The sequence below is a fragment of the Amphibalanus amphitrite genome, unplaced genomic scaffold, assembly GCF_019059575.1.
Source record: "Amphibalanus amphitrite isolate SeventyFive unplaced genomic scaffold, NRLGWU_Aamphi_draft 000622F_arrow, whole genome shotgun sequence".
Classification (NCBI taxonomy): domain Eukaryota; kingdom Metazoa; phylum Arthropoda; class Thecostraca; order Balanomorpha; family Balanidae; genus Amphibalanus; species Amphibalanus amphitrite.
In genome coordinates this window covers 1-22,922 of record NW_024882116.1, presented here as the reverse complement: position 1 = coordinate 22,922, position 22,922 = coordinate 1, and the positions used below count along the sequence as shown (strand labels likewise).

The window sequence follows — 22,922 nt, the reverse complement described above, 5'->3', positions numbered from 1 at the left end:
ACGCGACGAAAAGGTCGTATACTTGGAGGCGATCGTCCCCTCTCAGACTTGGAAGACTAGATTATTGTTTGGTCTCGTTAGCGGTGTCGAGACTGGTTTCCAGCTCATTTATTTTACCAGGTTACCGGTCTGATCACAGCCTGACTAGCATTGTTAATAAGTGAAGGAATGCAAAGTAAACGTGGACTCTATTGGAAGTTTAATAATTCGTTGCTGAAAGACTCCACCTACATTGACTTGGTGAATGCAGAGATTTTATAGATTAAAAGACAATATGCTTTTCCACTTTACACCAGCGATGAAGTTGAAGAGAGTAACGATATTGCATTAGTTATTGATGATCAACTCTTTTTTGAAGTCTTGCTATGCAAATTCGTGGCCTGACTATATCCTACGGTGCGCGGAAGAAACGGGAAAGAGATAGACGCGAGGAAGTACTGGCTCTTGAAAATGCAAGTATTGGAAGGCCTTTTCGGGGAAGGGGAGATCTATCGTGAACGTTTGGTTTGCGCACAGCAGGAGCTTTCAGACCTCCGACGGATAAAGCTGGCCGGTGCGGCGCAGCGGGCGTGTGTCCGCTGGGTACAGGAGGGAGAGTCTCCAACGAAGTATTTTTGCGGGCTGGAAAAGAGGCAGAGTGTTGCAAAATACATCCCTTGCTTAAATGTCGACGGTGAATTGGTAAACGATAATGTCAAAGTGCTAGACTGCATAGAGGCTCACTTTAGTAGCCTTTACAAGGCACGGGCACAAAAGAATATTAATCACTGTCAGAAAGAGATTGGTGATGACTATCCAAAATTGACCTCTGATGAATCTCGTACGTTAGAAGGCCTATTAACTCTAAAAGAAGCCACCCAAGCCTTACGCGAGTTACGAAATGATAAGTCTCCAGGGCCGGACGGGTTTAGTGTTAATTTTTTCAAGTTCTTCTGGAAGCAGATTAGCGGTTTTCTAGTTCGCTCATTGAACAGTGGTTACGACAAGAATCTTCTGTCGTGTTCCCAAAGACAGGGCATAATTACACTGATTCCAAAAGGAAAGAAGCCGAAAGAATTTATTAAAAATTGGCGACCTATTTCGCTTCTCAATACCTCTTTTAAGATACTATCCAGGGTGATTGCAAACCGGCTGCGATTGGTTATTGATAAATTGATAGGACAGGAGCAAAAGGGATTCATGAAAGGACGTTACATTGGTGAGTGTACACGAACTGTGTACGACGTAATGTGGGAGGCGAAACATTCCAAGAATTCAAGTACCCTAATGCTATTGTTGGCTGATTTTCAGAGCGCCTTCGACTCTCTAGATCATAAGTTCATTCAGGATGTCCCAAAGAAGTTCAGTTTTGGAGAAAGCTTCAGAAAATGGATCCGGGTAATGTTTACAGGGGCCGTATCGGCCGTTTGCCAAAATGGTACGTCGACTCAATTCTTTAACGTAGAACGGGGCTGTAGACAGGGTGACTGTTGCTCACCTTTAGTTTTCGTTTTGTGCGTTGAAATTTTAGCGATCATGGTGAGAAACAATCCGCAAATTAGAGGCTGGGTCAGGGACGGCAAAGAATGTAAAATTGAGCAATACGCCGATGACACGACTTTTATCTTAGATGGTACACGGGGAAGCCTGATTGCCTGCTTGACTACGCTACAAGCGTTTGGGGAGGTTTTAGGTCTTACTTTAAATGCTAAGAAAACTCAAGTGTTTTGGATGGGTTCCCGGCCGTCTCCCGCTTTTTTGGCCAACACAGACCTGTTGGTTGCTGCTGAAAAATTCACACTTCTTGGCATCGAGTTTACCAGAACAATGACAGACATGTCAGAACGTAATGTGAGAAGGAAGGTCGTTGACATTGCAAATCTTCTCAGAGGATGGCTGAGAAGGCGTTTATCTTTTTATGGGAAGCGCACGGTAGTAAAGACGCTGGCGTTGCCAATGTTGACGCACATCCTCAATGCACTGCCTTCTCCGCCGAAGTCGGTCTTCATGATTTCGAGGTGATGTTTTTCCGATTTATTTGGAACAACAAGCAGGATAAAATCAAACGCTCTGTTATGTATACCAGATTTAAAGTGCCAAATGTCACAATATATGATAGTGCTCTCAAGGTTATGTGGATTAAAAGAGCTGTAATGAAGAGCGATGTATTTTGGAACATACTTCTGAGTTCAGGGGAACTTAAGCTCAATGAAATGTTAGTACGGGCGATAGTAGTGCAAAATACTTTTTAAGCAGATCAAGAGATAACTGGGCAAGGAACTTATTTTAGCGAGATGTCTATCAATGTTGGGATGTTTTCAAGGCCAGTTGCGGACTTTTTGACACGGACGTTGATCCAATTCACCTAGGTACCAAGCTGCTGATTGGCGGTTTCCCATTCTGGAATAGAGCTTTATTTGAGGCCGGATGCAGGCAGTCCGTCCGTATATGCAGGCAGTCCGTATATATATATATATATATATATATATATATATATATATATATATATAATATATATATATATATATATATATATATATATATATATATATATATATATATATATATATATATATATATATATATATATATATATATATATATATATATATATAATATATATATATATATATATATATATATATATATATATATATATATATAATATATATATATATATATATATATATATATATATATATATATATATATATATATATATATATATATATATATATGGAGTTTGAGAAATCCGTGAGTTTGCAAACTCGGAGTTTTGCAAACTCCCTGACCCATCAGTGAGTTTGCAAAATCACTAGGGAGTTTACAAATTCACTAGGGAGTTTGCAAACTCACTGACCGGTCAGGGAGTTTGAGAAATTCCAGAGCGATTGGGCCAAATAAAAACAAGTGTGCAGCATGTGGGTGTCATACGCGCCGTCCGTGATGTTAAAACAAAGGCGGTTAGTTGTAGGGCCTTGTTATGTTCTGTTGCAAGGGCCTTTTCAGACCGAAAAAGATGGCCCCCAACAAAACAAACAATTTTCTCATTCAGTATTGTATCTCATCAAGCACCACTTGTTTTCAGAGTGTTTATTATGCGTTCCGTCCAAAAAAGTGCAGTTCAATTTTCTCCCATTGACTTGAGCCTTGAGCGATCTCAAAATTGACCCGGCCTCTCTGTCAACAATGTCAAACTTGCAAAGTAAACGTTTCAAATACATATAATGTTGCCCATTAGAATCGCTGAAAGTTCTGAAGCGATCGGTTAGTCGGTGTATTTAGATATGATGAGCACAGGAACTTTCCTTGAGGTAAGTTCACTTGACGTAACCTGATGTTATGACCTTGAATTGGGCGAATATGAATTGACTTGGGCGGGAAAAAATGGGTCATTTGAAATCTTAAAATGCTAGATTTTAACAAAAATTGCAAACACTATCCCGGCCAAATATTGAGTGAGAAGGGAGCGATTCCCCGACCCCATGTTTAGCTCCTATAATTGAGCTAGCTGCTAGAGCCTCGCGAAAAAAAGAGCGCTTGCGTCGTTACGTGACGCAGCGACTGGCACCTCATTTTAAAATATCAGTGACCTCTTAGGGCAGGTCAAGGGCCCCAAGGTATTTGATCGGTTCTTGGTATATAACTAAACGCATTTTCGTCATTTCGATACAATCGTGTTTTCTGTTCTCAGACGCGTCGATTTATATGCTTTTTTGTTTAGGTGAAGCAATTTAGGATGTCTACCTCAGGTCAATGTCATGTTAGGGCAACGCAGGTCACGAAGCTGTTGAAAGGAGGACATGCTGCATAACATTTGATTCGGCAAGTCTTGCAAAGTCCATTGATGGCTGTCCCAATGGCTAGCTCATTTTGATCGGAGTTATTGACGAAACACTCCTATGACCCTAGTGACGTCATAAATGACGTCACGCAAGGTGAATAATGCAAAAGTGAAGCATTAGACCTTGCCAAGAATGCATGAAGTCACGATTTCATGTGCTTGAGGTATAGTTTCAGATCATTTCCGACGCCAATTAACGGTTTCCATATCCCCATTATGCTTATACGACACCTAAAATAATGCATTGCGGATTGCAATCATTTTATAACCGACAAACCGTGCAGAGGTTTACCTAAGACGTCATATGTGACCTGACCTGAAAACGTGGTTGATGTCAAGTGATCCGGCGTGATTAAATGTAAGGCATGTGAAATGTCAGCCTTCTATCATCAGTGTGCTTTGAGCTACCGCAAAAAAATGCATGGTGGCCAGACTTTAACGACTCTGAGTTGATTCGTGAATCGACTCAGAATCAAACCGTTTTTCGATGATCTGAGTTGATTCGAATCACTTCATCGAGGAACTTGATGAGTTCATGAGTTGAATTCGAATCAATTAAATTTAACATCATGAGTCAGATTGAAATCGATTCAAATTTCAGACCAAACAAAGAATCGACTCAAAAAAAATTTGAGTCGTTTACAAGTCACCATCAACACCCTAATAATCAATGCTAGATCACCCCCTCACTTTAGCCTCACTTCACTCCATATTTCAGACTTACACAGCCTCAGGCTCAGGCACAGGCGCCTAATGAGCCAAAAGCATTTGGCAGTTGGTACCTAGGTACTAGAGTGCAAAACTGGAAAATTTTGGGACCCGGACCCGGACCCAATCTGACGGCATATTCCAACCGGTCAGACCCGGTCTAGGTCAGCATTGGAACCAGATGGACCCGTTCCCGAATTCATTGTGGAAAATTGTGTACTTGCCAGAAGAAAAATATTTTCTTTCCATTGCAACCTTGTTGCAAAGTAAAACACTCATGCCATGGTCAATTCACTTCGCTTCACAGTTTGATTTTAGAACCAGATTCAGGTCATATTTAATAATAAGGCGTAAGAAGAACAATGAATTTCATGCTCACCTAAGCCCCTTTTACTACAAGCTGCTAAAAATGATGTGAACTGGGGATCCATGGAGCATGACTTCATCATCAGAACCTAACATCAAACTGGAACAAGATAAATATACTGATACCTTTGCTAATATTCTTGGTAAAAGATATTCGTTTTTAGAATGGAATACATAAGTCCTTCAATATCAACTATATAACGTCCCAAACCAAAATCAAAATCAAAATAGAGAATAAAACTGTAAGGTCCGCCAGAAATGTCGACACCAATAGCAAACACACAGGCGTTAACACTGCAAAATTTTGTTGACGTTAAAGTACTGCAAAATCGAAATGGCATTAAAGTACCGCAAGGTTGCGATCATGACTTAGTGCCAATTCATTAACGTAGAAAACAAACTACAATTTGTTGTTAGTACTTAGATATGGAATAAAACCAAAGTTTCTGGGACTGACCTGATTTTGATCTTAGCGTCTTGAGCTGGGATCCATGAGCAGAGTAATTGCGTATTACAAACGTATCACTATGATGAACAAGTAGGAAAATCCGTTCCTGATGCACATTTACTCGTCAATGCATTCGGGGTCTTTGTATCAATGTCATTAGGCGTTTAGTATGTGCTAGAGTGGAGACTTTGTCCTCTTCCTGATCGTGTTCCAAAATTGTTACCTTTATGCAGTAGATTAGCGTGCGTAAGGCTTAGCATATATGACGCTCAAATGCGCCGTTTTCATATCAACACGGAACCATTGGCCTTGGAGAATGGTATGGTATTGACTCAGTTATTTGCCAGCTGTTTCCGTATGATGGCGCTAGTAAGCGCTAGTGTTATACGCTCTGCTAGCGCCACCATGCGCGCCAGTTGGCTAAAATCTGTTCAATATCACGGCTTCTGGAGAATGCCTTAGATTCATTTCATACAGATAGAAATAATTTCAAAGCTGATTGAGTTATGAAATGCATTTAAATATCAACCAAGGCCATGGGTATCAGACATGAACTGCGACTTCCGGTGGGCACAGTGACTTTGGTAATTGGTATGTCAATGTCTTTGAAAAGGCAGGTAAGATTTGCAACTGGTCAGCCTTGCTTCAATTGGATTTGTGTCCATTATAAATGGATTTCAGTCATACTTACCTACATATGTTATTGGTATTCGATTTCTAGAGCCCAAAATATTGTTGGGTTGTACAGCAAACTGAATGGAAGTGATGTGTACAAACATTGAAGTACCTATTTTCTGGACTGCTTGCAGTTAGAACTTGTTTGCTTTGTTGTAGGTGACAAGATAGAAATTGAAGCAAGACTGACCAGTGACCAGTATGCTACAGAAGGTAGCCCAATCTGCAGGAATATTAAATTCAAAAGTGGAATTGGGACTTAGGAACTGGAAACTGCATCAACCATGTTTGCCAAAGTAGTTACCTATGTACCTAGTCCTACTAGTAGCTGCTTGAATCTTTGGTCAAGGCTACTATGCCGCTTAAACAATTGGGTATGCGACATATTCATCTTATCATATAGCTTTGAGTCAATAATCAACAAATGCCTATATGAGTCATGGTTGAATGAAATAGTTCAATAAAAATGTCGTGTGAGTCATGAGTTGATTTGAATCGATTCATCAAAATGTGAGTCATGAGTTGATTCGAATCATTCCGTTGGCTAGTTGCTCGAGTCATGAGTTGATTCGAATTATTTTATCGAGGAACTTGATGAGTCATGAGTTGATTCGAATCATTAAATTTAACATCATGAGTCGTTTGATGAATCGATTCAAATTTCCAGACTCAAACAAGAATCGACTCAAAAAAATTGAGTCGTTTACAAGTCTGATGGTGGCGGCATCCACCCCTTCTTCTCGGCCGGCGAGGGTTAACCTCGCTTCGAATTATGCAGATAATGATGTGACCAAAGCAAAGCATTATTCTGTGTCTAGAACGGCCGCTGACTTGTTGGACAAGATCCCCAATCTTAATTCGCTAGATGGGAATAAAATACTCGGTATGTGATACATAGTTATACCCCTCGATTTGCCCTCGCGCTAAGTCTATTCTAATCATCACTGTCGCTTTTTTATCCGAGATGATGTCGCCGCTAAACGGTTGTTTTGTTTGCTTGCTTGCGCTGAATGGCCATTACAGATTATTGAAGGATTATGTAAAACAGAATGGGGCAAGGGAGGATATGCACTGCAGGTGTTTAATTTAGATCACAAAGGCATCATTTCCGACATTGTGTAGAGTCATTATCTTCCCCTCCTCTGCACTGCGGCATCTCTGCGCCCCACACACGGCGTCCTCACTCCACGGCCGGCCGCCGCCAACTGACCCACTCGCCGGGCGCCGCGACCTGACCCGTGTCGCTGCCGCGGCCTGCGCAATAGATCGGGGCTGGAATCCGGGGGTTCGGCCGGCCGCCTCTCGGAGCGGGGGACTTTTTTAGTAGACCTACTGTACAACAGGTTTACGCGATAACTGTATGTTTTGATATGCATGATTAACGATGCATTAGTTGGGTGTAGAAACTTGCATATTTATTGGTATATTATTTGTGTAGAACTGGGTAACTGCTTTTAATTGAACTGTAAAGCATGATGGTAATGCATGCGAGTTGTTCGAGCCCTTTGTAAGAATTAGGATGTTACTCAATTCAACCCTACCCTACCTACCATCCCCCTACCCCTACCCCTAGGCCTACCCCTACACTACCCTACCCTTCCCTACCCTACCCTTCCCTACCCGTACCCTACCCTTACACTACCCTACCCTACCCTACCCTACCTTACCCCTAACCCTACACTACCCTACCCTACCCCTACCCTACTACCCTACCCTTAACACCCTACCCTACCCTTACCTACCCTACCCCCACCCTACCCTACCCTACCCTGCCCTACGCTACCCTACCCTACCCCTACCCCTACACTGCCCTAACCTACCCTACCCTACTACCCTACCCTACCCTACCCTGCCCCTACCCTACCCTACCCTACCCTACCAAACCCTACCCCTAGTCCCTACCACCCTACCCCTAGTCCCTACCCCCCCTACCCTACCCTACCATATCCTACCCTACCCTACCCTACCCTTACACTACCCTACCCTACCCTACCCTACCCTTACCTTACCCTACCCTACCCTACCCTACCCCTACACTACCCTAACCTACCCTACCCTACCCTACCCTACCCCTACCCTACCCTAACCCTTACACTACACTACCCTACCCTACCCTACCCTACCCCTACCCTACCCCTAACCCTACCCTACCCTACCCCTACCCTACCCTACCCTACCCTACCCTACCCTACCCTACCCTACCTACACTACACTACACTACACTACCACTGACAGTCCAAGTTTCAGCTAACTCGGCCCAGAAACGGCTGAGTTATGCAAAAACAAATTAATTGTATTTACTGGCGAATCCTCTTGGCGAGCGGTGCCTTGTGTCGGCCTTCGTTGTCAAAGGTCAACGACCTCCCGGCTCTGATGCTTTTCACTCAGTTTTTTAAGCGAACAACTGAGCCTACCGCGCGTGCTCTCTGCTCGGCGCCGGCCTCGGCCAGCCTGCGGCAGAGATGCACGCGCTGAACGAAATTCGTTCGATGGATAGGAGGATTATAAGGATAAGTTGAGACGATTTTAAATGACAATGAGAGTTATGAAAGTTGCCGAAAAATCCAGTTCCGCAGGTGGAAGCGAAGACTAAACAGGTATTCAAGGCGGTAGCTAAAGATAAACTTTCAGAGAAAAACGTGGAAGATCTAACGCCCATGCATAGCATAACTCCAGTTTTTTACGGCCTTCCTAAAGACCATAAGCCCGAAGTTCCATTGCGCCCCAGTAGTTTCAGGCTCGGGTGGCCTACCGAAAAGACAGCTTGCCTTCTCGAGAGAATATTAAAGCAGCTTTTAGCGTTCATTCCAACTCATCTCTGTGACACTAACGATTTTTTGAAAAGAATGAATGATCACTGTCAAAGACAGTCACTTCCGACAGGGTCCATCTTCTTCAGTATAGATGTAGTAAATCTGTATGGGAGCATACCTGTAGAGGAGGCCATTCAAGCAGCCAAAGAAAAGTTGAAGCTCACGCGGGGGGGATTGAAACATTTGGTCTAAGCAAGGAGGACATATGTGCTCTACTGGATCAATGCCTACACAACAATGTCTTCTCGTTTGGAGATGCCTTCTTCAGGCAAAAGCAGGGCATCGCTATGGGCAACCCGTGCGCTCCGCCTTTAGCAGTCATCTTCTTAGACAAGTTTGAACAACAAGCTCTGACAGGTGCGGCGCTCAAACCAGACTTTTTGGTTAGATACATAGATGATTTTGCCGGAATATGGAATCATGGAGAGGAGAGCTGTTCAACTTTCTGACGTAGCTCAATGGCTTGCACCCAAAGTTGAAATTCACCCTAGATCACTCAAAAAACGGAAAAGGGGTCCCTTTCTTAGACACCTATGTAACGGTAGAAGTCGAATGGAAACCAGACAGCTTAAGTAGAGACAGAACTGTACATAAAACCGACGAATTCGGGCATTGTCTTGCATGCCACTTCGGCACATCCCCCTCAACAAAACACAACATGATCAGGGCATGTTCGCAGGGCGCTGAACCTTTCCTCTAGCAAAGCTAAGGGAGCCTCCAGTGGTGGAAAAGATCCGTCTTTTACTGGTAAAAAATGGTTATTCACGTAATCTACTCAAGAGGCTCCTCAGAGAGGTACAAACGACAAACGGACAAAACAAAAACGTGGGAACACACAGAAGGCGGGGGATGACGGTATTTGACTTTGCCATACATCGATGAGCATTTACTGTGCAAAGTGAACAGCATTATTAAGAAATCCGGACTCAATGTAAAGCTGGCTTGGCGAAATGATATGAAGTTAAAAAAAACGTTTAGTTCGTTCAGCATTTAGCAAACCTCGTTGTCCAGGGGGAAAGGTGTAATTTTGCAAGAGTGGGTTCACAGGCCAGTGTACACAAAAGAATGTAGTCTACATGTTAACATGTAAACTGTGTGGGCAGGAACGACCAGTGCACAGTACATAGGAGAAACGAAACGCCCGATACGGCTTAGGTACAATGAACATGTGAGAGACGCCATTGGCAACAAACCAGACACCCCTATGGGTGATCACTTGGAAATGTTCACCCAGATGCCAGGGACATTCCTTATAGCATAAGTGTGTCAGTGCTATATAGGGCAACGGATCACCCAGATCGCAAAATCGCAGAGTCTATTTGATTAGAAAACGCAGACCGGAACTGACTCGAATGTATCGTCTTGGCCTATTATGTAAGTGTATGGATGTGTGTCACTGGATGTACCTGTCTCGTTTATGTAGATGAGTGTTAGAATGCAGTGCGCCAATTTAGGATTTTGATTTGTATTTCTAATGTAAGAAGTTTGTTAATTAGGCTTAACAAATTTCAGTTACTTGTATTCGTATGTCGACTAAAAGTTATCATGATTTGAAAAATGGATGTACTTTAGATTTAATTGCTCGTGATAACGAATAGTGAAATAGGAGATAAAGAAAGGAGCAGACAAGAAATGTATTCTTATTCTGTCTTTTGTTAACAATTCCGACGAAGATCTGTGATCGAAATATCAATATCAATATATCCTTTTTGCTAATTTTATTTTACGAGGAAAGGTCATAATTCTTACTTACCCTACATGGCTGTTGTTGTTTTCGTCAGGCGTCCCAAGAGGCATACCCATAAAAGCCGGAACATAACTCTGGAATTGAAAAAAAAAAAACAGTAGAAGTTAATGTAATTTATACACATATCACGATCCATGACTATGACATTGGTATGACCTTAAGGAGAATGGCCTTCCTAATTAATTAAACCGGTAAAAACGCCTTTTGAGCGAAGAGCGAGCGGGCGACAGAGTGAGCCCTGCACGTGCGGAAGTGCGAGAGGGTTCTTCCAACTGACTTGTGCACGGCACCCCAATGACCGGTCTAGAGCATTGTGCCAAATTTGTGCGCAATCGCCCCAGCCGTTCTTAACCCGGCAGGCGGTGGGCCTCCCGGCCACCTTCCGCGCGGTGGGGGGCATTTTTGCCCCCCCCCCCGTATCTCCGAAACTACTGGACGGATCCGGAAAATTCAAACGGCGTTTGATAACCCTGTCAAATTTGTCGAGGGAAACCAAATTTCATTGACCTCGGGGTCACCGATGACGTCACAGGTCAGGTCAAAGATAAATGTTTCACCGTTCACGGGGCTTCTAGGGAAAGTGCTATAACACCGAGTAAAAACGCATTTTGTCGAAAATCAGCGATAGTCGTCAGTTGTCTAGTACATGTTGCTATTTGAGGTCACTGGTCATACAAGGTCAGGTCACAGGTCAGGTCACCAAAGGTCACCTCCATAAGTGCTATTGCCCTCGGCTTCGCCTCGGGCAATAGCACTTGTTTCGGTCTTCACCCTCGGGCGACAGTGACGTCACATCGGGCAATATTTTTTGCTATTGCCCGCTCCCCCATGCAGTATTCGTATACTAGATATCGAGCTGGCGGGTCCCGGACGATGTACGCTGGCAGTTCTGCACGTCCTAATGATAATAACCCAGGTTTCTACAGGTCAGTGTTTTCTTTAATAGGGTATATCGATAATAACAATGTTGTTATTGTAGGAGACTGGAATGTTACGTTAAATCCTAATGTGGACACTGAACACTATGTCTCTCAAGGTAACCGCCGGGCCAGGGAAGTGATTCTAGAGTTTATGGAGAAAGAGGGTATGGTTGATGTGTGGAGGGAGCAACACGCGACGAAAAGGTCGTATACTTGGAGGCGATCGTCCCCTCTCAGACTTGGAAGACTAGATTATTGTTTGGTCTCGTTAGCGGGTCGAGACTGGTTTCCAGCTCATTTATTTTACCAGGTTACCGGTCTGATCACAGCCTGACTAGCATTGTTAATAAGTGAAGGAATGCAAAGTAAACGTGGACTCTATTGGAAGTTTTAATTCGTTGCTGAAAGACTCCACCTACATTGACTTGGTGAATGCAGAGATTTTATAGATTAAAAGACAATATGCTTTTCCACTTTACACCAGCGATGAAGTTGAAGAGAGTAACGATATTGCATTAGTTATTGATGATCAACTCTTTTTTGAAGTCTTGCTATGCAAAATTCGTGGCCTGACTATATCCTACGGTGCGCGGAAGAAACGGGAAAGAGATAGACGCGAGGAAGTACTGGCTCTTGAAAATGCAAGTATTGGAAGGCCTTTTCGGGGAAGGGAGATCTATCGTGAACGTTTGGTTTGCGCACAGCAGGAGCTTTCAGACCTCCGACGGATAAAGCTGGCCGGTGCGGCCAGCGGGCGTGTGTCCGCTGGGTACAGGAGGGAGAGTCTCCAACGAAGTATTTTTGCGGGCTGGAAAAGAGGCAGAGTGTTGCAAAATACATCCCTTGCTTAAATGTCGACGGTGAATTGGTAAACGATATGTCAAAGTGCTAGACTGCATAGAGGCTCACTTTAGTAGCCTTTACAAGGCACGGCACAAAAGAATATTAATCACTGTCAGAAAGAGATTGGTGATGACTATCCAAAATTGACCTCTGATGAATCTCGTACGTTAGAAGGCCTATTAACTCTAAAAGAAGCCACCCAAGCCTTACGCGAGTTACGAAATGATAAGTCTCCAGGGCCGGACGGGTTTAGTGTTAATTTTTTCAAGTTCTTCTGGAAGCAGATTAGCGGTTTTCTAGTTCGCTCATTGAACAGTGGTTACGACAAGAATCTTCTGTCGTGTTCCCAAAGACAGGGCATAATTACACTGATTCCAAAAGGAAAGAAGCCGAAAGAATTTATTAAAATTGGCGACCTATTTCGCTTCTCAATACCTCTTTTAAGATACTATCCAGGGTGATTGCAAACCGGCTGCGATTGGTTATGATAAATTGATAGGACAGGAGCAAAAGGGATTCATGAAAGGACGTTACATTGGTGAGTGTACACGAACTGTGTACGACGTAATGTGGGAGGCGAAACATTCCAAGAATTCAAGTACCCTAATGCTATTGTTGGCTGATTTTCAGAGCGCCTTCGACTCTCTAGATCATAAGTTCATTCAGGATGTCCCAAAGAAGTTCAGTTTTGGAGAAAGCTTCAGAAAATGGATCCGGGTAATGTTTACAGGGGCCGTATCGGCCGTTTGCCAAAATGGTACGTCGACTCAATTCTTTAACGTAGAACGGGGCTGTAGACAGGGTGACTGTTGCTCACCTTTAGTTTTCGTTTTGTGCGTTGAAATTTTAGCGATCATGGTGAGAAACAATCCGCAAATTAGAGGCTGGGTCAGGGACGGCAAAGAATGTAAAATTGAGCAATACGCCGATGACACGACTTTTATCTTAGATGGTACACGGGGAAGCCTGATTGCCTGCTTGACTACGCTACAAGCGTTTGGGGAGGTTTTAGGTCTTACTTTAAATGCTAAGAAAACTCAAGTGTTTTGGATGGTTCCCGGCCGTCTCCCGCTTTTTTGGCCAACACAGACCTGTTGGTTGCTGCTGAAAATTCACACTTCTTGGCATCGAGTTTACCAGAACAATGACAGACATGTCAGAACGTAATGTGAGAAGGAAGGTCGTTGACATTGCAAATCTTCTCAGAGGATGGCTGAGAAGGCGTTTATCTTTTTATGGGACGCACGGTAGTAAAGACGCTGGCGTTGCCAATGTTGACGCACATCCTCAATGCACTGCCTTCTCCGCCGAAGTCGGTCTTCATGATTTCGAGGTGATGTTTTTCCGATTTATTTGGAACACAAGCAGGATAAAATCAAACGCTCTGTTATGTATACCAGATTTAAAGTGCCAAATGTCACAATATATGATAGTGCTCTCAAGGTTATGTGGATTAAAAGAGCTGTAATGAAGAGCGATGTATTTGGAACATACTTCTGAGTTCAGGGGAACTTAAGCTCAATGAAATGTTAGTACGGGCGATAGTAGTGCAAAATACTTTTTAAGCAGATCAAGAGATAACTGGGCAAGGAACTTATTTTAGCGAGATGTCTATCAATGTTGGGATGTTTTCAAGGCCAGTTGCGGACTTTTTGACACGGACGTTGATCCAATTCACCTAGGTACCAAGCTGCTGATTGGCGGTTTCCCATTCTGGAATAGAGCTTTATTTGAGGCCGGATGCAGGCAGTCCGTCCGTATATGCAGGCAGTCCGTGTATATATATATATTATATATATATATATATATATAGATAATATATATATAATATATATATAATATATATATTATATAATATATATATATAATATTATATATATATATATATATATATATATATATATATATATATATATCTAATATATATATATATAATAGATATATATATATATATATATATGGAGTTTGAGAAATCCGTGAGTTTGCAAACTCGGAGTTTTGCAAACTCCCTGACCCATCAGTGAGTTTGCAAAATCACTAGGGAGTTTACAAATTCACTAGGGAGTTTGCAAACTCACTGACCGGTCAGGGAGTTTGAGAAATTCCAGAGCGATTGGGCCAAATAAAAACAGTGTGCAGCATGTGGGTGTCATACGCGCCGTCCGTGATGTTAAAACAAAGGCGGTTAGTTGTAGGGCCTTGTTATGTTCTGTTGCAAGGGCCTTTTCAGACCGAAAAAGATGGCCCCCAACAAAACAAACAATTTTCATTCAGTATTGTATCTCATCAAGCACCACTTGTTTTCAGAGTGTTTATTATGCGTTCCGTCCAAAAAAGTGCAGTTCAATTTTCTCCCATTGACTTGAGCCTTGAGCGATCTCAAAATTGACCCGCCTCTCTGTCAACAATGTCAAACTTGCAAAGTAAACGTTTCAAATACATATAATGTTGCCCATTAGAATCGCTGAAAGTTCTGAAGCGATCGGTTAGTCGGTGTATTTAGATATGATGAGCACAGGAACTTTCCTTGAGGTAAGTTCACTTGACGTAACCTGATGTTATGACCTTGAATTGGGCGAATATGAATTGACTTGGGCGGGAAAAAATGGGTCATTTGAAATCTTAAAATGCTAGATTTTAACAAAAATTGCAAACACTATCCCGGCCAAATATTGAGTGAGAAGGGAGCGATTCCCCGACCCCATGTTTAGCTCCTATAATTGAGCTAGCTGCTAGAGCCTCGCGAAAAAAAGAGCGCTTGCGTCGTTACGTGACGCAGCGACTGGCACCTCATTTTAAAATATCAGTGACCTCTTAGGGCAGGTCAAGGGCCCAAGGTATTTGATCGGTTCTTGGTATATACTAAACGCATTTTCGTCATTTCGATACAATCGTGTTTTCTGTTCTCAGACGCGTCGATTTATATGCTTTTTTGTTTAGGTGAAGCAATTTAGGATGTCTACCTCAGGTCAATGTCATGTTAGGGCAACGCAGGTCACGAAGCTGTTGAAAGGAGGACATGCTGCATAACATTTGATTCGGCAAGTCTTGCAAAGTCCATTGATGGCTGTCCCGAATGGCTAGCTCATTTTGATCGGGAGTTATTGACGAAACACTCCTATGACCCTAGTGACGTCATAATGACGTCACGCAAGGTGAATAATGCAAAAGTGAAGCATTAGACCTTGCCAAGAATGCATGAAGTCACGATTTCATGTGCTTGAGGTATAGTTTCAGATCATTTCCGACGCCAAATTAACGGTTTCCATAATTCCCCATTATGCTTACGACACTAAAATAATGCATTGCGGATTGCATCATTTTATAACCGACAACCGTGCAGAGGTTTACCTAAGACGTCATATTTAAGTGACCTGACCTGAAAACGTGGTTGATGTCAAGTGATCCGGCTTGAATTAAATGTAAGGCATGTGAAATGTCAGCCTTCTATCATCAGTGTGCTTTGAGCTACCGCAAAAAAAATGCATGGTGGCCAGACTTGTAAACGACTCTGAGTTGATTCGTGAATCGACTCAGAATCAAACCGTTTTTCGATGAGTCATGAGTTGATTCGAATCACTTCATCGAGGAACTTGATGAGTCATGAGTTGATTCGAATCAATTAAATTTAACATCATGAGTCATTTGATGAATCGATTCAATTTTCAGACTCAAACAAAGAATCGACTCAAAAAAAATTGAGTCGTTTACAAGTCACCATCAACACCCTAATAATCAATGCTAGATCACCCCCTCAGCTTTAGCCATCACTTCACTCCATATTTCAGACTTACAAGAGCCTCAGAGGCTCAGGCACAGGCGCCTAATGAGCCAAAAGCATTTGGCAGTTGGTACCTAGGTACTAGAGGTGGCAAAACTGGAAAATTTTGGGACCCGGACCCGGACCCAATCTGACTGGCATATTTCCAAAACCGGTCAGACCCGGTCTAGGTCAGCATTGGAACCAGATGGACCCGTTCCCGAAATTCATTTGGAAAATTGTGTACTGTGCAAGAAGAAAATATTTTCTTTCCAATTGAGCAACCTTGTGTTGCAAAGTAAAACACTCATCCATGGTCAATTCACTTCGCTTCACAGTTTGTATTTTAGAACCAGATTCAGGTCATATTTAATATAAGGCGTAAGAAGAACAATGAATTTCATGCTCACCTAAGCCCCTTTTACTACAAGCTGCTAAAAATGATGTGAACTGGGGATCCATGGAGCAGTGACTTCATCAGTCAGAACCTAACATCAAACATGGAACAAGATAAATATACTGATACCTTTGCTAATATTCTTGGTAAAAGATATTCGTTTTTAGAATGGAATACATAAGTCCTTCAAATATCAACTATATAACGTCCCAAACCAGAAAATCAAAATCAAAATAGAGAAACATAAACTGTAAGGTCCGCCAGAAATGTCGACACCAATAGCAAGACACACAGGCGTTAAAACACTGCAAAATTTTGTTGACGTTAAAGTACTGCAAAATCGAAATGGCATTAAAGTACCGCAAGGTTGCGATCATGACTTAGTGCCAATTCATTAACGTAGAAAACAAACTACAATTTGTTGTTAGTACTTAGATATGGAATAAAAACCAAAGTTTCTGGGACTGACCTGATTTTGATCTTAGCGTCTTTGAGCTGGGATCCATGAGCAGAGTAATTGCGTATTACAAACGTATCACTATGATGAACAAGTAGGAAAATCCGTTCCTGATGCACATTTACTCGTCAATGCATTCGGGGTCTTTGTATCAATGTCATTAGGCGTTTAGTATGTGCTAGAGTGGAGACTTTGTCCTCTTCCTGATCGTGTTCCAAAATTGTTACCTTTATGCAGTAGATTAGCGTGCGTAAGGCTTAGCATATATGACGCTCAAATGCGCCGTTTTCATATCAACACGGAACCATTGGCCTTGGAGAATGGTATTGGTATTGACTCAGTTATTTGCCAGCTGTTGCCGTATGATGGCGCTAGTAGAGCGCTAGTGTTATACGCTCTGCTAGCGCCACCATGCGGCGCCAGTTGGCTAAAAATCTGTTCAATATCACGGCTTCTGGAGAATGCCTTAGATTCATTTCATACAGATAGAAATAATTTCAAAGCTGATTGAGTTATGAAATGCATTTAAATATCAAACCAAGGCCATGGGTATCAGACATGAACTGCGACTTCCGGTGGGCACAGTGACTTTGGTAATTGGTATGTCAATGTCTTTGAAAAGGCAGGTAAGATTTGCAACTGGTCAGCCTTGCTTCAATTGGATTTGTGTCCATTATAAATGGATTTCAGTCATACTTACCTACATATGTTATTGGTATTCGATTTCTAGAGCCCAAAATATTGTTGGGTGTGTACAGCAAACTGAATGGAAGTGATGTGTACAAACATTGAAGTACCTATTTTCTGGACTGCTTGCAGTTAGAACTTGTTTGCTTTGTTGTAGGTGACAAGATAAGAAATTGAAGCAAGACTGACCAGTGACCAGTATGCTACAGAATAGGTAGCCCAATCTGCAGGAATATTAGAATTCAAAAGTGGAATTGGGACTTAGGAACTGGAAACTGCATCAACCATGTTTGCCAAAGTAGTTACCTATGTACCTAGTCCTACTAGGTAGCTGCTTGAATCTTTGGTCAAGGCTACTATGCCGCTTAATACAATTGTGGTATGCGACATATTCATCTTATCATATAGCTTTGAGTCAAATAATCAACAAATGCCTATAGTGAGTCATGGGTTGAATGAAATAAGTTCAATAAAAATGTCGTGTGAGTCATGATTGATTTGAATCGATTCATCAAAATGTGTGAGTCATGAGTTGATTCGAATCATTCCGTTGGCTAGTTGCTCGAGTCATGAGTTGATTCGAATTATTTTATCGAGGAACTTGATGAGTCATGAGTTGATTCGAATCAATTAAATTTAACATCATGAGTCGTTTGATGAATCGATTCAAATTTCCAGACTCAAACAAAGAATCGACTCAAAAAAATTGAGTCGTTTACAAGTCTGATGGTGGCGGCATCCACCCCTTCTTCTCGGCCGGCGAGGGTTAAACCTCGCTTCGAATTATTGCAGATAATGATGTGACCAAAAGCAAAGCATTATTCTGTGTCTAGAACGGCCGCTGACTTGTTGGACAAGATCCCCAATCTTAATTCGCTAGATGGGAATAAAATACTCGGTATGTGATACATATAGTTATACCCCTCGATTTGCCCTCGCGCTAAGTCTATTCTAATCATCACTGTCGCTTTTTTATCCGAGATGATGTCGCCGCTAAACGGGTTGTTTTGTTTTTGCTTGCGCTGAATGGCCATTACAGATTATTGAAGGATTATGATAAAAAGGAATGGGGCAAGGGGATATGCACTGCAGGTGTTTAATTTAGATCACAAAGGCATCATTTCCGACATTGTGTAGTCATTATCTTCCCCTCCTCTGCACTGCGGCATCTCTGCGCCCACACACGGCGTCCTCACTCCACGGCCGGCCGCCGCCAACTGACCCACTCGCCGGGCGCCGCGACCTGACCCGTGTCGCTGCCGCGGCCTGCGCAATAGAGTCGGGCTGGAATCCGGGGGTTCGGCCGGCCGGCCGCCTCTGGAGCGGGGGACTTTTTTAGTAGACCTACTGTACAACAGGTTTACGCGATAACTGTATGTTTTGATATGCATGATTAACGGATGCATTAGTTTGGGTGTAGAAACTTGCATATTTATTGGTATATTATTTGTGTAGAACTGGGTAACTGCTTTTAATTGAACTGTAAAGCATGATGGTAATGCATGCGAGTTGTTCGAGCCCTTTGTAAGAATTAGGATGTTACTCAATTCAACCCTACCCTACCCTACCCTACCCTACCCTACCCCTACCCCTAGGCCTACCCCTACACTACCCTACCCTTCCCTACCCTACCCTTCCCTACCCGTACCCTACCCTTACACTACCCTACCCTACCCTACCCTACCTTACCCCTAACCCTACACTACCCTACCCTACCCCTACCCTACCCTACCCTTACACTACCCTACCCTACCCTTACCCTACCCTACCCCCACCCTACCCTACCCTACCCTGCCCTACGCTACCCTACCCTACCCCTACCCCTACACTGCCCTAACCTACCCTACCCTACCCTACCCTACCCTGCCCCTACCCTACCCTACCCTACCCTACCAAACCCTACCCCTAGTCCCTACCCTACCCCTAGTCCCTACCCCACCCTACCCTACCCTACCATATCCTACCCTACCCTACCCTACCCTTACACTACCCTACCCTACCCTACCCTACCCTTACCTTACCCTACCCTACCCCTACCCCTACCCCTACACTACCCTAACCTACCCTACCCTACCCTACCCTACCCCTACCCTACCCTACCCACACTACACTACCCTACCCTACCCTACCCTACCCCTACCCTACCCCTAACCCTACCACCCTACCCCTACCCTACCCTACCCTACCCTACCCTACCCTACCCTACCCTACCCTACACTACACTACACTACACTACCACTGACAGTCCAAGTTTCAGCTAACTCGGCCCAGAAACGGCTGAGTTATTGCAAAAACAAATTAATTGTATTTACTGGCGAATCCTCTTGGCGAGCGGTGCCTTGTGTCGGCCTTCGTTGTCAAAGGTCAACGACCTCCCGGCTCTGATGCTTTTCACTCAGTTTTTTAAGCGAACAACTGAGCCTACCGCGCGTGCTCTCTGCTCGGCGCCGGCCTCGGCCAGCCTGCGGCAGAGATGCACGCGCTGAACGAAAATTCGTTCTGATGGATAGGGAGGATTATAAGGATAAAGTTGAGACGATTTTAAATGACAATGAGAGTTATGAAAAGTTGCCGAAAAATCCAGTTCCGCAGGTGGAAGCGAAGACTAAACAGGTATTCAAGGCGGTAGCTAAAGATAAACTTTCAGAGAAAAACGTGGAAGATCTAACGCCCATGCATAGCAGAACTCCAGTTTTTTACGGCCTTCCTAAAGACCATAAGCCCGAAGTTCCATTGCGCCCAGTAGTTTCAGGCTCGGGTGGGCCTACCGAAAAGACAGCTTGCCTTCTCGAGAGAATATTAAAGCAGCTTTTAGCGTTCATTCCAACTCATCTCTGTGACACTAACGATTTTTTGAAAAGAATGAATGATCACTGTCAAAGACAGTCACTTCCGACAGGGTCCATCTTCTTCAGTATAGATGTAGTAAATCTGTATGGGAGCATACCTGTAGAGGAGGCCATTCAAGCAGCCAAAGAAAAGTTAGAAGCTCACGCGGGGGGGATTGAAACATTTGGTCTAAGCAAGGAGGACATATGTGCTCTACTGGATCAATGCCTACACAACAATGTCTTCTCGTTTGGAGATGCCTTCTTCAGGCAAAAGCAGGGCATCGCTATGGGCAACCCGTGCGCTCCGCCTTTAGCAGTCATCTTCTTAGACAAGTTTGAACAACAAGCTCTGACAGGTGCGGCGCTCAAACCAGACTTTTTGGTTAGATACATAGATGATTTTGCCGGAATATGGAATCATGGAGAGGAGGAGCTGTTCAACTTTCTGACGTAGCTCAATGGCTTGCACCCAAAGTTGAAATTCACCCTAGATCACTCAAAAACGGAAAAGGGGTCCCTTTCTTAGACACCTATGTAACGGTAGAGTCGAATGGAACCAGACAGCTTAAGTAGAGACAGAACTGTACATAAAACCGACGAATTCGGGCATTGTCTTGCATGCCACTTCGGCACATCCCACCTCAACAAACACAACATGATCAGGGCATGTTTCGCAGGGCGCTGAACCTTTCCTCTAGCAAAGCTAAGGGAGCCTCCAGTGTGGAAAAGATCCGTCTTTTACTGGTAAAAAAGGTTATTCACGTAATCTACTCAAGAGGCTCCTCAGAGAGGTACAAAACGACAAACGGACAAAACAAAAACGTGGGAACACACAGAAGGCGGGGGATGACGGTTATTTGACTTTGCCATACATCGATGAGCATTTACTGTGCAAAGTGAACAGCATTATTAAGAAATCCGGACTCAATGTAAAGCTGGCTTGGCGAAATGATATGAAGTTAAAAAAAACGTTTAGTTCGTTCAGCATTTAGCAAACCTCGTTGTCCAGGGGGAAATAGGTGTAATTTGTGCAAGAGTGGGTTCACAGGCCAGTGTACACAAAAGAATGTAGTCTACATGTTAACATGTAAACTGTGTGGTGCAGGAACGACCAGTGCACAGTACATAGGGAAACGAAACGCCCGATACGGCTTAGGTACAATGAACATGTGAGAGACGCCATTGGCAACAAACCAGACACCCCCTATGGGTGATCACTTTGGAAATGTTCACCCAGATGCCAGGGACATTCCTTATAGCATAAGTGTGTCAGTGCATATAGGGCAACGGATCACCCAGATCGCAAAATCGCAGAGTCTATTTTGATTAGAAAACGCAGACCGGAACTGAACTCGAATGTATCGTCTTGGCCTATTATGTAAGTGTATGGATGTGTGTCACTGGATGTACCTGTCTCGTTTATGTAGATGAGTGTTAGAATGCAGTGCGCCAATTTAGGATTTTGATTTGTATTTTCTAATGTAAGAAGTTTGTTAATTAGGCTTAACAATTTCAGTTACTTGTATTCGTATGTCGACTAAAAGTTATCATGATTTGAAAAATGGACTTTAGATTTAATTGCTCGTGATAACGATAGTGAAATAGGAGATAAAGAAAGGAGCAGACAAGAAATGTATTCTTATTCTGTCTTTTGTTAACAATTCCGACGAAGATCTGTGATCGAAATATCAATATCAATATATCCTTTTTGCTAATTTATATTTTACGAGGAAAGGTCATAAATTCTTACTTACCCTACATGGCTGTTGTTGTTTTCGTCAGGCGTCCCAAGAGGCATACCCATAAAGAGCCGGAACATAACTCTGGAATTGAAAAAAAAAAACAGTAGAAGTTAATGTAATTTATACACATATCACGATCCATGACTATGACATTGGTATGACCTTAAGGAGAATATGGCCTTCCTAATTAATTAAACCGGTAAAAACGCCTTTTGAGCGAAGAGCGAGCGGGCGACAGAGTGAGCCCTGCACGTGCGGAAGTGCGAGAGGGTTCTTCCACTGACTTTGCACGGCACCCCAATGACCGGTCTAGAGCATTGTGCCAAATTTGTGCGCAATCGCCCCAGCCGTTCTTAACCCGGCAGGCGGTGGGCCTCCCGGCCACCTTCCGCGCGGTGGGGGGCATTTTTTGCCCCCCCCCCGTATCTCCGAAACTACTGGACGGATCCGGAAAATTCAAACGGCGTTTGATAACCCTGTCAAATTTGTCGAGGGAAACCAAATTTCATTGACCTCGGGGTCACCGATGACGTCACAGGTCAGGTCAAAGATAAAATGTTTCACCGTTCACGGGGCTTCTAGGGAAAGTGCTATAACACCGAGTAAAACGCATTTTGTCGAAAATCAGCGATAGGGCGTCAGTTGTCTAGTACATATGTTGCTATTTGAGGTCACTGGTCATACAAGGTCAGGTCACAGGTCAGG

The 22,922-nt window shown here is 43.3% G+C and overlaps 1 protein-coding gene across 1 annotated transcript in view; it reads right to left on the bottom strand.

Annotated features, from left to right (window-relative positions):
- Positions 1-22,308, bottom strand: part of LOC122363471 — a 173,518-nt gene extending 151,210 nt beyond the window's left edge. The window contains exon 1 of the mRNA XM_043332763.1: positions 22,230-22,308. Coding sequence (XP_043188698.1) covers positions 22,230-22,294 — 65 coding nt within the window. The 5' untranslated portion in view covers positions 22,295-22,308. The remainder of the gene's footprint in view (positions 1-22,229) is intronic.
- Positions 22,309-22,922: the final 614 nt, after the last annotated feature.